The sequence below is a fragment of the Mytilus californianus genome, unplaced genomic scaffold (assembly GCF_021869535.1).
Source record: "Mytilus californianus isolate M0D057914Y unplaced genomic scaffold, xbMytCali1.0.p SCAF_15, whole genome shotgun sequence".
Classification (NCBI taxonomy): Eukaryota; Metazoa; Mollusca; class Bivalvia; order Mytilida; family Mytilidae; genus Mytilus; species Mytilus californianus.
Window position 1 is genome coordinate 22,071,757 of NW_026262637.1, and position 17,445 is coordinate 22,089,201.

The window sequence follows — 17,445 nt, forward strand, 5'->3', positions numbered from 1 at the left end:
TACACACAACCTGTAATTAACTGCCTTTACAGCGCTTTCGCGCTTTGATTGTAAGATAAGAACATCATTATTGATGGCTGTATGGTTATCTATGGATGTTTCACTTCAGTAATCAGGATGCTCTGTTTTATAGGATAGTGTTTCTGATTTCTTCATATATCAGTTCCTTATCTTCTGTCCTTAACCTTATTTTGTGTATTGGCTTTTTGTTTATCAAGAAAAAAATTTCAATCTGCAGATATGGTATGTTTGACTTTTGTTTACAATCAAAATGCATTGTCATAGATTTTTGTAAGATTTATCACACAACTTAGACATGTTGAACTGAAACAAAAAATCTGAGAAATAATTGATTTAACTGTTTCATTTGTTTAAATATCATTACTGGTAAGACAGATGCACATTTATTAAGGATGCATTTGAATGGTTGTCAGATGATTATATAATTATCTTTAAATCTTCATTCTTCCAAAACCAGTCTATAGTTATTTCTTTAAAATTTATAATGTTTTTGCTAGTAATTTTTTTCATAAGTATCAAAGGCTTACAAAATTGGTTTTTGGTGTATTAATGTTCAAGTGAAATTATAAAAATATCCAAAAATGTGAAAAATACAGTAACAATTCATTTTATGATTTTCCTTTCAAACATAGTAAAGAAAAACATTTTATATAAAAAGATAATAAGATTTTGAACTGAAAAAAAATAAATGGAAAGTTTTTATTAGTAAAAAGGTGTCAATATAGCATATTTTTATACCAGTTGAGTGATTCAGGCGCCTTGGAGCCTTTAGTTTGTTGTTTTTCTAATATATATTGTTTGTTTTAATTTAAGTTTTTTTTAAGGTGCAGTGTCTACAAATAATACTCAACAACCTTCAGATTCATCTCAGTACCAAACTTACAAAATTGTTCAGCCAGGTATGTAATTTATATATAATTTGACAATGGTAAATGCATAAAGAAATGAATTAAATTTTATTTAGAATAGGCGTTGTTTGCAAAACAAATACCGTAATCGGGCTTGTATAGTTCGCACTGGTACATAGTCCGCACCCCTCTTCTCACCACGAAATTTCAGGTAAAAAAACTTTTGTAACTGTTAGAAAATGTCAAATGAAACTCCGGTAATTTCAAATCGTGTGTGGTCGTTTGTGGTATTTTCATGGAGAAACCCGTTTTCCATCATCAAAATTAAGTTGAAACTGCTTGTAAATGATTCTAGAACACTTCACAATTGTTAAAATAAGTAAAAATCACACAAAAAACAGTTTAGAAACTTGTGTATGTTCAAACTGGAAGTTTGAGTAGCACATGTAAAAGAAAATAAAAACGGTGAGACTATACGGAAAATCCGTACTTAATAGATATCATTAGAATACAACTTTGAAAGTTAAACAGTTCCATCCTTATGTAAAACAATGTTTAATATATCTATCACATTAATGTTTGAAGGATCTTTAGCTTATACAAAACATGCGTCAGTATGAAACACCAAAACGGAACGAAAACCGATTATGTTTTGTAGTTTAAACATTGACAACTGGTTTACGGTTGACTTTTATACTTTTTTCGTTCCGTTGGATTCAAGCAGATTCCAGTTTATTATAAGCAATGCAGTGAAAAGAAACGAGAAATTTGTAATGAAGTATTTAATTTCTAAATTTAGCAGTATTAATTTGATATTGAATAAAAAATAACATATTAATATGGATAAGGTAAAATTATTAGTTTTGAAAATGATAAGAGCGCCCTCTACAATATCAATAACAAACATGGCGGTTTGTAAACAAACCACCCGCTAAATCGAGTTTTTTCTCTTATTTCTTGCTTGTCGTACTCTATTGTCCGCACCCCTGTCTGGCAGGTCCAATTTTGGAGAATAAAACTGCGGACTATACAAGCCTTTATTCGGTAGACACTACATGAGCTCTACTGAGCTTTTATCCAACATAAATTATTAGTTAGAGAGAAAATGGTTAAACCTTTAAAATCTAGCCTTCAATAATATATTATTTCTCTGCATATATTACAAAAATCTACACCCCAAACAAAATTTTCACCTATTCAGATTTATGCACAAGTTCACAGATGACTTGTAGGTTTTGAAGTGGAAAATAATAGAATAAGCTTGAAATTCAAGTGTCTTGGTAAAAGATTTATAGTGTGTTTGTTATGTTCCTTTTATAGCTAACTAGAAAAAAACAGGTTTATAACTTATGCAACAGAGCTAAGGGGAGATGTAAGTAAGTAACCCTTCTGTTCATGTGCCTGCTGGAAGTTTTGAACCAGTTTGATAGCTGTTTTTAATCACATTTTTATGCTGTTTTTTCAATCAATTTAGGAATTTGGTGTTGATGGAAGATCTATCATAGGCTTTGTAAAAATATTTCACAAAAGTTCTAGACAATATTGAGCTTGACATGTCTTTTTTTAAAGACCCTTTGTTGTCTGGATGTCCTTTTTTTTTTTGTGTAGTTTAGTCATTGTGTCATTGTTCCTTACATCTTTTTTTTTTATTTTAAGTTTTATATCAGTTTCCCTTTTTTTTCTTTGTGATAGAACAATGATATTTTGTATGAAGTTGCATTACTATAGTACATATCAGTTTGACGACTATTTCAAGGCCCGGCCCCCTAGGTCATGGTCCAGTGACTTTCAATCAATTAACAATTTTCAATGATAAGTTTTCTGAATAAGTTAGTTTGATAGGAACTACTTACAATAGACAATATTTTCTATAAAGTTACATTGCTGTCTATACATCTCAGTTTGTCAACCATTTCGAGGCCCTACTCACTAGTTGGTCCAGTGACTTTGAATTAATTAGCAATGTTGCTGTCCATCAGATTGTCTTTTTCTGAATTTTATGCCGACAGGCGACAGGCGAGACATATCTCTTTGTCAACAGTTTATTATTCCTTTTCATTTATATAGATGGGAAGACGTCTGTTGTAAAGATACCACTGACAAGTGGAACCACACAACCTATATCCAACCACCAAGCCCACAATCCACAGGGACTAAAACAAACCAGTATACTTGCCCACACACAGACTATACCACCACACATCATGCAACAGTTATATGCAGGTAAGCTATGTATATACTTATCATATAATGGATTCTATATTTTGTGTGGAAAATTTGTATTGAAAAATTTTGACATCTTTGAATGTAAATTTTTTTTGAAAAAAATATAGTATTGTTCAGTCATGTCAGTTACATTTCAATAATATCAATTGTGTAATTAACATGATAAACCAATGATTATCACATAGTGTAAAAAAAAGTGAAAAAAAAAAGAAATTAACTTAATTGGATGACTATTACAAGAAATCAAGCATAATTCAAAGAACTTGCAAAAATATGTTATCTGCTTGAACTTGTAAATTTAGTATAAATTATGAATCTTGGCATAATGTTTCTAGCTCAGTGACTGAGTCTCTCTCTGTGGGTACATGTTCATTATTATGTGATTTTATTAAAACGTAAGTAAAATTAGGTTTGATCTAGATTTTGCAGTTCAATGTGATGTGAAAGTAGGTCATAGTGTCCTATTGACACATATCTTGTTAGTAGATTTTATAAATCTTGAATCATATTTTGATATGCATTAGGAAATCCAGATAACTTGTATAAAAATAATTTTTTTAAAGCAAATCCACAAGCTATGCAGTTGTATGGAGGCAGAATGACAAACCAGAGAATGAGGGAAGTCACAAGTATAACAGCTGAGGCTATAGAAAAACTTCATAAGTAAGAATTTATCCTTCTTAGTTAGAGTGGGTGGCGCATATTCGCCGTGGACACATTTTCGCCGTTTTTGCAATTTTTTCTGTAAATTTCGTGTGCCTTTACCAAATACTTGCCTAAATAGATGCTAAACGCTGTTTATAATGTTCGAACTGTTGATATTCCTCTTTACCCCATTTCCAATGTTATTCGCACATATAAAGAAATACGCAGGTGTTTTTGAACGATTTTGGCAATTATGTAATATTTATATGGCATGCATGCGCAGTCATAAAGTAAATATTTGTTAGAAAAATCGTATAGGAATGATCTCTCAGGCTAATTCATGTAATTGCAAACAATTGTTTTTATAATATACAGGGATAATGAGGATGGTCATATCATACATTGCGGCAAAAATGTGTCCCCCATGGTACAAGAACAACTTGATTTCCTCTTCAGTTTGCGTTCATTTTTAAAACATTTAAACAATGTTTTGAAGAGAATTCCTTTATCAAACATTTTTTTCATATAGTATACTTTCTGAAACCTACATAAAAAGTTTAAAATATTCGAATGTAGGTGGGATGTTGGTGGAAATGAACGAATTTTGCGGCGAATATGCGTCACCCACTCTACTGAAATTTTTAAAAGTAAAAAATGTAAAATACCTATTAGTACAATGAAGAAATGGAGTTGTTGAAAACAACAGTTAATCCACTTCCCTATATTTGTTTTTTTAATTCAAATTCAGATTTAAAATGCAAAACTGAACCAAATGCATCCATGTGTAAAGGTCAAGGTAATCTAGTTTTAATGTGGACTTTTGTCACTAAATGATGCATCAAGTTACAAAAGATAATTGCTATAATTATATGGGAGTTTATTGCATTCTGAAAGTGACTTTATAAGTGTGTATAATTTTAGACAAATAAAAACTTGTCCTGATGACACCTATGAATTAGAAGATCCTGAAGGGTTAAAAGTTCCCTTAATGATTCATCAAAGACAAGCTATAGCATGGCTGGTGTGGAGGGAAAGACAGCAACCAGCTGGAGGAATTCTGGGTAATGTTGTTTGTACTTTAGCATGTGATTCGTGAGTAAGTCTTTGCAATAGTTAGTTATACTCACTCTTATAGATGTTGTCGTACAGTGCATTTTAATTCATCTGTCTGTCAGTTGGTCAACCGAAAATGTGGTGGATAATTTTATGTTCATATTTTGTTTTTTTCTTGAAATTTCACTATACTCATTGACTGAAATTTTTAGTCAAAGTATATCTGGTTTCAATGAAAATTAAAAGTGATGTTCTGTCTGAAGATTTAAAACTAAAGGTTGAGTTTCAGTGTTGAAGTCATTTTCAGATAATAGGTTCAACCAGTTGCAGTTTCTTGGTTAGTTTGAGTTATTACTATACAAAGAGATCATGATATTGATTAAAGTATTCATGATTTGTATGTAAAGAAAGGATTGTATGTCTGGAGATTGATGGTAATGAACAATGTAAGTGATTTTTATATCTTCTGTGCACTATAGCTCATTTATTAAAATACTATGTCTAACATTTTATTTTAAATCTTCACTAGCCCTGACCATGAGCTTAGAGCTAGTGGTTTTTGGCACAGACTACCTGTACAGTTTATTTGGACTACATCATTATATAGTCAAGGACTCAAAAATACATCTTAATTACTACCATGTGATTATGGTTCTGAAAAATCAATCCCATCTCTCAAGGAGGAAAATGAAGAAATGTGATGGTTCTGCATTATATACCACTAGGTATTCTTGTTACATACCACAATAAGTATTATAAATGATAATTGTATCTTTATTTTGACTTCATTATATTGTTTTGTTGGTAGCTGATGACATGGGTTTAGGTAAAACCCTGACTATGATCTCACTGATAATGAAACAAAAACAACTGAAGGAAAACGGTACAGATGAAGATAAACAGACTTGGTTAAGTAGAGACAAACAGTTAGAAAAATGTAAGTAAACATAAAAAAAGAATTAGAAAATGTGTGGAAACAAAATAAAAAATTGTTAATAAAAAACAGAGGGGTTTATTAATTTGCCTGCCATAAGGAACCTTGTCAGTGGTTTTACTATTTGTGTTTAAGTCTTCTTTTTGGGGATCTAATTGTTATATAAATATAGGTAACCAGGCAAACTGTAATAAAATGATTTGTTTCATTATCAGTGTTACAATTGGCTCATTTGCTTGTTTTTAAAAAAAAATAATTTTTTTTTTTTTTAAATCAGGTTAGAAAGTAAATCACAATCTTATCAAACATAGCCAATTTGAGATTTATTGTTGTACTGTTACAGTAAATAAAATATGTCATCTTTGCCACATCTTCTTAATGTTTTTAAACAAGCAGGAAAGTCAGTTATTTTGCACATCTTCCTTTGGAAGATAATAGTTACCAATTTAAGATGATTATGGATGAACTTATATCTTTCAAAATAATGACCCTTACTTTACATCTTTTTATATATTGGTAAGTATGAATTTTTAATTTGATTTTAAACCTACTGAAAAATTTTTTTTTCTGTTTGTCTTAAAGTGAGCAAAAAGTTGGTTAAATCACGAGCTACTTTGGTGATCTGTCCAGCATCTTTAATCCATCAGTGGAAAACAGAGATAGAAAGAAGAGTTAAAGGAAGTAGACTGAAAGTGATGCTGTATCATGGACCTGATAGAGAGTCAGATATACTAAGGTAGAGTTATGTTCCCCTGAATAAAAAGGGGAGATAATCTTACAGCTGATCAATTCAAGTGTGTACTTATTGTATAAAATTAAAGTTTGCTTGCTAGATATACCATGAATTCTTTGTTAACTATTAGACTGGTTTAAAATGCATGAAAAATGCTACAAAAACCTTCTTTGAAACAATCCAGAAACAAATGGGTAATAATTTACTATATCCAGCAGAACATGTTATTTGGCCTTCATAAGTTCTTTGATTGATCAGTTTGGCATTGTTAACAGTAAACTGCTCATCTCTAAGTGCCAGTTATTACATACAGTACTATTTTTTTCTATTTACCATAGGTATTTCTCAATCTTTTCATCTTAAATTGAAACTATTAAATTACAGTACTTCAAAATAATTAACCTTAAATTACTAACTTCTTGATGAATGGCTTACCCAACTTTTTAACTTAACGAAAGAAATATGAAATTGACATTTTCGCCATTTTAAGGCTATCAAATAAATGAATTTTTATATTGCTTATAAAACAAACCTATACAATTTAACATCTACATTTTATAGATTAGCTGACAATGATGTAGTACTGACAACCTACAACCTGGTTGCTAAGGAGGTTGGGGCAGCAGATATTAACGCAGAGGATCCTGCTAAGGATGAAGATCCTGATGAAGTGGATCAAAAAGATGAGGTAATCAATTTTGTACCCTTATGATATGATTATGAAATTTTGTTCATACATGGACAAAATTTCATAGATTGATAGAAGTGAAATTTTGTCTCATTAAAGGGCGGTTGTCAAATTTATATTTTGTGTATCTTGAGACAATATTTCATGGATTGTCATGAAATTTTGTCTCATGAAAGGGAGGTTATAAAGATTAATATTTTAAACAATGAAATTATTAAAGTGTTTGCCTTATTGATAATAACATATATATAAGTGATTGTCAGTACCTTACTTATATTTATGAATTATGATATTTTACAACTAACATATTTGACTTTTATCATATATAAAATGTCTCATATATCCAACTATAATGTATTATTTCATATCTTACATGTATTGAATTGTATGTGTGTCATGTATATGTTCTTTTAATAGTTGGATTTTTTAGAAATAACAAAAACAAAAACAAACATTTCCCATAAGGACAAAAAAGCTATGTCTTTTAAGTAATGAAGGTTTATTGTTTTCTAGCTATCTGCAGTGAAACACAAGTCAGACTCAAAGATGTTACGCATTGCCTGGGATAGGATTGTATTAGATGAGGCACACAACATTAAAAATCATAAAAGTTTGACGGCAGTATCAGTGTGTAGACTGAGAGCTGGTTTCCGCTGGGCACTGACTGGCACCCCAATACAGAATAAACTTCTGGATATTTTTTCCTTATTGAGGTATTTATAAAACATAAGTTACCTTTATTGTCTAGACTTCATTTATAATGTGAAGTTTAGAAACACGTTCTATCAATATGCTTAAAATAACATTTTAATTGAAATATACATTGAATTTAAATGCAATGGCAACAGCTTACCATAGAATTTTTGTCCTGGCTGGAAGTGATATCTTTATAAATTCTTTTCTCAAGGACTGGATTGAGGTTTCAATAGGTGTTTAACTTTGAATTTCAAAAAGACATTATGACATATATGTGATGTTTCATATAAAATATGGAGATGTGGTATGACTGCCAATGAGACAACTATCAACCAGAGTCCAAAATGATGTGTATTGAAGCAACTATAGGTAACTATTAAGTTTGAGTTAATAATTATAAATTTCAGGTTTTTACGGTGCTCCCCATTTGATGAATACAAATTATGGAAGAAACAGGTGGAGAGAGGTATGTTAATAGTACTGACTGTTGAATATAGACATGTTCAATATAAAATAAGGAGATGAAAATTAAATTATTCAACTTGACTACAACTGTGTGAACTAAAAATTTATTTGAAAATGGTGGGATTTTTTATTTCTAAAGTATTAATATAAGTATTATTTTCAATTAGACAACTTTCAACCAGTAAATGACAAGAAAGTAAACCTCTATAGGTCCCGTTCAGCCTTCAACAATGACCAAAACCCATAGGTAATAGTCAACTATAACATGCTGTAGCTTGACAAAAATGTAAAATAATTTAAATGTAAAAACCTACAGCCTAATTTATGACAAAACAATAAACATAAAACAAATATGACAGACAGTAACCAATGACAACCACTAAACTACAGGCTCCTTAATTAGGACAGGCAGAATTGAGCGGGGTTGTGTGTGTTCAACCCTGCTTTTATCACTTTGTTATTGCATGACTATTTCACACATATATAACAACTTAATTACATTTTAAATAATTAGTGCATAAAAATTTTATAAATCTGTGGAATGAACTTACAAGATTGTTGAAAAGAGAAATGGCAATGGAGGTAGCTAGAAAATCAAATAATGCCCAAAAAATTGCATTCACCTGATTTTTATACGCCCGTCAAATTTTTGACGGGACGTATTATGGTATACAAATGTCCGGCGTCCGTCCGTCTGTCTGTCCGTCTGTCTGTCTGTCCGTCTGTCTGTCCAGCGTAAACATGTCGCACCGTAACTTGAGAATGACTTATCCAAATTTCATGAAACTTAACATAGTTGTTTCTTATGATGGTCAAACGATCCGTATACTTTTTGGTGAAAATAAGATTAAAACTTTTTGAGTTACGGGACTTAGTAACTAAAACAGGTGTGTGTTTTTTTTCACATGTCGCGCCGTATCTCAAAAACAGTTTATGATTATTGCTTAAAACTTTACACACTTCTTAATTATATTAATCTTAAGATCTGTATACTTTTGGTGATGATTCAAAATTTTATTTTAGAGATATTGAGTATTTTGTTAAAAAAAGGGGGAGGGGTTTTTCACATGTCGCGCCGTATCTCAAAAACAATTTAAGATTATTGCTTAAAACTTTACACACTTCTTAGTTATATTAACCTTAAGATCTGTATACTTTTTGGTGATTATTCAAAATTTTATTTTTGAGTTATTGAGTATTTTGTAAAAAAAGGGGGAGGGGTTTCTCACATGTCGCGCCGTATCTCAAAAACAATTTATGATTATTGCTTAAAATTTTACACACTTCTTAGTTATATTATTCTAAAGATCTGTATACTTTTTGGTTTTGATTCAAAATTTTATTTTAGAGATATTGAGTTTTTTGTAAAAAAAAAAGAGGGTTTTCGCATGTCACGCCGTATGTCAGAAACTATTTATGCTTATTGCATAAAAATTCACACACAAGACGACGGGCATATCATGCGCTCATGGCACAGCTGTTTTTTTAATATGTTTAACGGTCTTTTTAATGTTTTATTTGGTAATCGCTGGACAATGTAATTGATTAAATTTCTTTCAATTAATCATTGAACAATATATGGCTAAAATTTTAACAACAAGTATGTCTTCAAAGGTCACCTGATGATTAATTAGATGGTGTGTTGGCTTAAATATACACGAAATGCTGATACATATTAGTGAGTCCATGCATTGTGAATTGTTTATTTTAAACTTTTTATAATTGGGATATATGTTTTAGTATTTTATATGAGAATTTGAGTCAAAAACAGTGAACAAGAATTTGACAGCTAATGGCCCTTTAATGCAGTGACATTAATTTACCAAATATATTTTTTAAATTATTTTTGTTGTACCGTAGTTATTAATCAGGAATTTCCGTCTGCAATGAAAAATGTAATTCTAATGTTTAAAAAAGGGTTAGTCGTAATATTTATATTGGGAGTCAAAATTTATTATTGGAAGTAGCCTGGTCCAATTTGTGCTTCATTTTGTTAGTGCTGGGTATTAAAAAATAATGTGACCAATTTTCAACACTTATAGTTACTGATGTTACTTTATACTGCAGATGTATAAATTATGTAAAAAAAAACCAAATCAGTAGCATTTCTGATAAACAATATATTCAGTATAGTTTGGTTATTATTATATCTATACTATAATGGTATTTTGCATAAATTGTAAGATTTTAAGTAAATATTTCTCATCATATTATATCAGGAACTGATGCTTTTCCACAATGCATTGTTCTTGGATCCGTTAATTGTCAAGATGTTAATGTGTATTCTTGGAGTTATGGATTCATGGTGAGAAAAGTTTTGTTTTTATTACAGACAGTGGTCATAGTCGACTGAATGTTTTAGTGAAATGCTTATTGCTTAGAAGAACAAAGACTCAAGTTGACAAGGCTGGAAAACCATTGGTAATTCTTACAAACCTAGTTTGATCAGATTATTATTGATTGGTTAAGTGCCCTTATTTTCCCCAGCTTTTTGAAATGGGTTCATGCCTGTAGATTTTATAAGGACTAATTTCTTCTAATACTCAATTCATATTTTTAGTAAGTTGCTTTTGTATATGATTGTTTCTTTTGAATTGAAAAATGAAAATATCTAAGCTCCTGAGTTTCAAGCCATTCAAATTCCGTAACAATTCTCTCCATTATAAATATCTTATTCTAATATGAGGTTCTTCTTTCGCTTTGAAAACAAAGCCATGTTCTAATTCCAATAAAACATGGGCTGCACATGATTGTTGCACAATTGAAATTGCAACGTCAGTTGTATTTTAAACAACGCTGGAGATCAAAATGGACATTTGTGTTGGTGTTGCTCGCTAGGAAATTAAATAAAATCATTCTAAAAGTAAGTTTACATGTATCTGTTAATTTTTCTATCGTGAAACGGTTGATTTTCTATATCATTTTGGTTTCATAAAATCAAAATGGCTGCCCTTCGAACGTTATTATATGTCCGCATCGAAGTACAAAAGTTATAAATATTCCTATTAGAATTGAAATAGTTCTATCATGCCATGCTCTATGCTAATTTTAACATGGTAGGCATTATATTTGTCAGCATTTTACACCTCGCTAACACTTGGTATAAAGATATTGACAAATATAATGCCTACCATAATGGGGCTTGTATAGTTCGCACTGGTGTATTGTCCGCACCCCCTTCTCACCACGAAATTTCAGGTAATAAAACTTTTTGTAACTGTTAGAAAATGTCTAATGAAACTGCGGTAATTTCAAATAGTGTGTGGTCGTTTGCGGTATTTTCATGGAAAAACCTGTTTTCCATCATCAAGTAGAAGTTGAAACTGCTTGTAAATGATTCTAGAACACTTCAGGAGTGTTAAAATGTGTCAAAGTCACACAAAAAACAATTTAGAAACTTGTGTATGTTTATACCGGAAGTTTGAATAACACGTGTAAAAGAAAATAAATACGGTGAGACTGTATGGAAAATCCGTACTTAATAGATATCACTAGAATACGACTTTGAAAGTAAAACAGTTCCATCCTTGTGTAAAACAATGTTTAATATATCTATCACATTAATGTTTGAAGGATCTTAAGCTAAAACAAAACACACACTCAGTATGAAACACCAAAACAGAACGAATAACCAATTACGTTTTGTAGTTTATATATCGTAAGCTGGTTCTGGGTTGACTTTTATACTTTTTTCGTTCCGTTAAATTCAAGCAGATTCCAGTTTTCAGTGAAAAGAAACGAGAAACTTGTAGTGAAGCATTTAATTTTTAAATCTATCATAATATATTTGATATTGAATAAAAATAACATATTACTATGGATTAGATAAAATTATTAGTTTTGAAAATGATAAGAGCACCCTCTACAATATCAATAACAAACATGGCGGAACGTAAACAAACCACCTCGCGAAATCGATTTTTTCTCTTATTACTTGCTTATCGTACTCTATAGTCCGCACCCTGTCTGGCAGGTTCAATTTTGGAGAATAAAACCGAGGACTATACTATATATTTAACAGTACCCATGTTAAAATGAGCATAGAGCATGGCAGGCAAGAATTATTTCTTAAATAATAAATTCCAGTGTTTTTTTTAATTGTTATATAATCTTTATCTTAAGCAGCACTTACAGATTAGCTCTGTCAAAAAAATGTCATTTAATTGTAAATTTGCAGCAATACATTTGTTTTGAACTCCCTTTAATGGCATTCAAATTTCCTATAACAAACCATGATTTTGGGTATTGACAGATAAACATTTCTTAATCTAATAAATGCATTTCTTTTGTAGGTAGCTTTACCTTCAAAGACGGTGAAGGAATATGAAATCAAGTTATCTGAAAATGAGAGAAAAGTCTATGAAAAGATATTTGCTCAGTCAAAGTAAGTGGAGCTTTTTGATAGAGTTCTACTGTCAGTTTCTGGTCTGTCTGTTAATCTTTGGTTGTCCTTGGTCACTATCTGACATTTTATTTTCACTTATTGCTTTTTGCCTAAATCAGGAAATTGGTTTTCATTTTTTAATTGTTTTACATTTTTTCACAACAGGCCTTTTATAGCTTAGTATAAGGTTTGGGTTTTTCCCATTGTTGAAGGCCTTACAGTCACTTGAAGTTGTTTGCATTCTCATCCTTTGGTCACAGGCGATAGTTGCCTCATAGACAATCATATGACATCTTGTTATTTTTATTATGCCCCCGCAACTGAAAGTTGGGGGGCATATTGTTTTAACCCTGTCCATCCGTCCGTCCGTCCTTCCTTCTGTCCTTCCGTCCGTCCCATTATGGGTATATATCTATTCCAGATAACTCCTCCTACAGTTTGAATGCTAGGAAGTTTTCATTTTGCTGGCTGTTTGTACATATATTGAAGGTGTGCATGTGGTCAGGGTTTTTATTTTTATTGATATTTGCTCTTTTTGGAGATAGTTGAACATTGTCATTTTTGGAGTATATACTTGCATAAGAGATGCATAGCGTTTCTGGATAACTCCTCCTACAGTTTGAATGCTAGGAAGTTTGCTGGCTGTTTGTACATATATTGAAGGTGCGCATGTTGTCAGGGTTTTGATTTTTATTAACATTTGCTCTTTTGGGAGATAGTTGAACTTTGTCATTTTTTGGAGTATTTACTTGCATAAGAGGTGCATAGTGTTTCCGGATAACTACTCCTACAGTTTGAATGCTAGGAAGTTTTCACTTTGCTGGGGGTTTGTACATATATTAAAGGTGTGCATGTGGTCAGGGTTTTGATTTTTGTTGAGCCTGCGACTTTTGTCGCAAAAGCGGGCATAGCAATCCTACATTCCGTCGGCGTCAACAAATATTCACTCTGTGGTTAAAGTTTTTGAAATTTTAATAAATTTCTTAAACTATCCTGGCTTTCTACCAAACTTGGACAGAAGCTTGTTTATGATCTTAAGATAGTATCCAGAAGTAAATTTTGTTAAAAAAAAAAATCCTGTTTATCCGTATTTTACTTATAAATGGACTTATTTTTCTGCCAGTTAACATTACATTCACTCTGTGGTTAAAGTTTTTAAAATTTTAATAATTTTCTCAACTTTGAGTATTTTAAAATAACACTTTGCATCTGCGGGGGCATCATTTGTATCTCCAAGATACACAATAATATCTCAAAGAAAGTCCTACATTGACTTTGTTATAATACATTTACTTCAGAGTGGAGTAGTGGGGCATCACTTTGTCTTGTTATGATACATTTCTTTGAGTTGAAAGACCCTAGGTAATCTGTTATACAGTTTAAACGAGTTTCTTAGGCATATCAATGATGTTGGCTTATGATGTCATCATTTCTCACTTTACTTTACTGATAAAAAACATTTTCAGTTGAGTAGCTTGATATAAATAATTATCACACAAAAAGATCAAAGCAAAATTTAAGAAAATAGGGATTAAGACAGATAACACTTTGGTCAAAAGAAACGAAAGAAAGAAAAACAAGTCTATAAAATGCTTCACAGAAATCTAAAAATTGGTGAGGGGAGGGATGAACTCTGGTGCTAATGAAGCAGTTTCTTTTGCAAATTTGGAACGCTGGAAACCTTGGAATTCCTAAAATAATGTGATGTGAAAGAATTTAGAACTTCCTGTATTTGCTGTATTTTTTCCAGAAAACAATATCAAAATTTCAGTTTTATCTCAATAGCTGCAAATTTAAAGAGCATTTTTAACTTCAAAATTAGCAACATTTTTATGAAGTACACCCTTACAGATCCTCAGTTGATTGCTTAGTGTCAATTTACTGTAACTATTTATGTGTGAATTTTAAACTTGGTGCCAATCACTATTATTTTCATGAAAATTTTGTTTTATTTTATGTAGAGATGTAATGAGAGATTATTTGAGACGACATGGAGAAAAGGATATTGACGTTTCAAGTCAATCTTCAGCATCGAATGTAAACCCATTTCAAGACAAATCACCCTCAAAGATTGCAGGTCAAGGGTCACAGGTGATGGGAAGTGGTTTGGCAATAAACACAACACAGAGACCTGGAGGTCAAATGATCTTGGTTATGTTGCTACGGTTACGACAATGTTGTTGTCATTTAAGTTTAATGAAAGATGTAAGTATGTAGAACTTCTCCTTTTGTAATATATTGGGAGTTTCATAAAGTATAGAATAAAAGGCATTGATATTAATTTTGAAATTAAACATTAAACATTATTACACAAATAATGTGAAATGTGTTATAATGCAGTAGAAAGAATATTTTCATATTTAACTGTTTAAAATAGCAACTGCTTTTACAACATTAATCTAGATTTTTACATTGTCTCTTGACATACTCACAAGTCTCTCAGATGGCTGACTTAATTTAACATAGGGCATTTCATAATCTACGTATATATTGATTCTTGAAATGGTGTGTTTTAGACAAAAAGATTGATATGTTGTAAATTCTGAAATTTTTGCAATTTTTTATCTCCCCCCTCATATGATAGTAGAGGGGCATTATGTTTTTCTGTCTTTGTGTCTGTTCGTTTGTCCGTTTGTTTGTCCGTTTGTCAGTCTGTCCCGCTTCGGGTTAAAGTTTTTGGTCAAGGTAGTTTTTGATGAAGTTGAAGTCCAATCAACTTGAAACTTAGTAGACATGTTCCCTATGATATGATCTTTCTAATTTTAATGCAAAATTAGAGCTTTGTCCCCAATTTCACGGTCCACTGAACATAGAAAATGATAGTGCGAGTGGGGCATCTGTGTACTATGGACACATTCTTGTTTATAAATGTAAAAATTGTAACAGGATAGATTTTGTCAAAAATGAAAATTTGCATTTTAAATTTTGATTGCATTCATTGTATTTTATACTGAAATCCTAATAATTAAACTTGCAGTTTTATCACGTGTTCAATAATCAATACTCAACAAATTAAGTAATATGAAAACTATTTAATGCAATTATTATGTAATATATAGAAGGGGTAAAAGGCTTTTGTTTAGTTTGTCATCAAAGTATCTAATGTAACATTTTTGCAGGCACTAGAAGATGAAATAGCAGAGGATGAAGGTTTAGAGTTAGATATTGTAGAGCAGATGAGAGGAATGGGTTTGGAGGAAGAGGGAACCAACGAACCTTCTCTAACCAAATCTAATGCCATCTTTGAAAAGGACTCTCTCAGTACAAAGGTACTTTAAAAGTGTTAAAAATTAAGTATACCATATTTTGTGTTTCATTGCTTGATTACATGTTTAAAGGCAGCTAGAATTTGATGTTGATATCATATCTTTGATAGTCTCTCTTAAATTTTTAATTACTGTAAAGGCAGAAATTATTATATTCATTTATTATTGCATTTGTTGAACAATTGACACAAATACGAGTTTAATTATTATCACAAAAATTTCTGAATTATCAGTAATGTGATTATTGGGCACAAAACCAACATACACATTACAAATCTGGAAATTAAAAAAATATATTGATTTAGCCCCAAAAAAATAGAATTTGACATGGAGGATTTTTTCTGGGTCAGTCATGTTTTGGCACACCAAAACATGTTTTGAGTTTGGTCTCAAAAGTTTTAACTATTAAATAGATTGAGTAAAGCAGAAAATTTTTTTCCATGTCATTTTTCCCTGGTATTGAAAATGTGTTTTGTTTTTGTTGATTTTAAACGATAATCAGTTTGGTTCAATAGAAAATGTCAATGTTTTAACACTATTGGCGGTTCATAGTTGGTCTGTTGCAAGGCAAAACGACATCCATATTTATCATATCCTAATTTCCAAATGCCGTTCAAATCCCTCATTTTTTGTCTCGCCTGCGATGAAAGTCGCAGTATGCGAGACATAGGGATTAATATCTGGTGACGAAGTTTCCGTCTGTCATATGTCCATTGTCCTTGACCTCATTTTCATGGTTCAGCAACTGCTTGAAAAAATTATAGTTTTTTTGTCAAGTGAATTTCTCACTTATTATGAGTAATAGGATAACTTTATTTGGTATATGGGTTCCTTTTAATGTCTACATGTCCGTCAGACAGGGTTCGCCTGACCTCGACCTCATTTCATGGATCAGTGATCAAGGTAAAAGTTACATGATTAGGTCCGTTTCGCAGATACTATAAGCAGTATATCAACTATAAGTGGTGTATGGAATGATTGTAAGGGGTACATGTCAATCTGGCCGATTTCATCTGACTTGACCTCATTTTCATGGTTCATTGGTCAATGTTAATTTTGTGTGTTTTGGTCTGTTTTTCAAATACCATAGGCAATAGGTCAACTATATTTGGTGTAAAGAATAATTGTAAGGTGTAAATGTCTGTCTGACAGGATTTATCTGAACTTGACCTCATTGTCATGGATCTTTAAGAAAGTTATGTGATACTTGCAATAAAACCTTTATCTTTAAGACTTTCAACATAAAAGCAATGGTCAGTAAAGCAGGCGAGACATTTCAGCCTGTGCACTATTGTTCCAATTTGAACTCACATTGCAGAACCTACCTACCTTTTATATTAATTGTCAATTTGTTCTTGTCCAGAATATTCATGAAATATTTGCCACTCAAGTAATCATCAATAATCTATTTAACATACAGAGTATTTATGCACAAATTTTGCTTTTGTATTCAGGTTATCATGAAAATTATTTAAAATATAGTTCA

General features: G+C 31.2%; 1 protein-coding gene across 1 annotated transcript in view; it reads left to right on the forward strand.

Annotated features, from left to right (window-relative positions):
* Positions 1 to 17,445, forward strand: part of LOC127725671 (transcription termination factor 2-like) — a 44,889-nt gene that overhangs the window by 23,483 nt on the left and 3,961 nt on the right. The window contains exons 7-19 of the mRNA XM_052232821.1: positions 846 to 920; positions 2,937 to 3,092; positions 3,659 to 3,758; positions 4,662 to 4,801; positions 5,602 to 5,730; positions 6,310 to 6,463; positions 7,022 to 7,148; positions 7,662 to 7,861; positions 8,252 to 8,310; positions 10,642 to 10,730; positions 12,602 to 12,693; positions 14,655 to 14,898; positions 15,813 to 15,962. Of these exons, the coding sequence (XP_052088781.1) occupies positions 846 to 920; positions 2,937 to 3,092; positions 3,659 to 3,758; positions 4,662 to 4,801; positions 5,602 to 5,730; positions 6,310 to 6,463; positions 7,022 to 7,148; positions 7,662 to 7,861; positions 8,252 to 8,310; positions 10,642 to 10,730; positions 12,602 to 12,693; positions 14,655 to 14,898; positions 15,813 to 15,962 (1,715 nt within the window). The remainder of the gene's footprint in view (positions 1 to 845; positions 921 to 2,936; positions 3,093 to 3,658; positions 3,759 to 4,661; positions 4,802 to 5,601; positions 5,731 to 6,309; positions 6,464 to 7,021; positions 7,149 to 7,661; positions 7,862 to 8,251; positions 8,311 to 10,641; positions 10,731 to 12,601; positions 12,694 to 14,654; positions 14,899 to 15,812; positions 15,963 to 17,445) is intronic.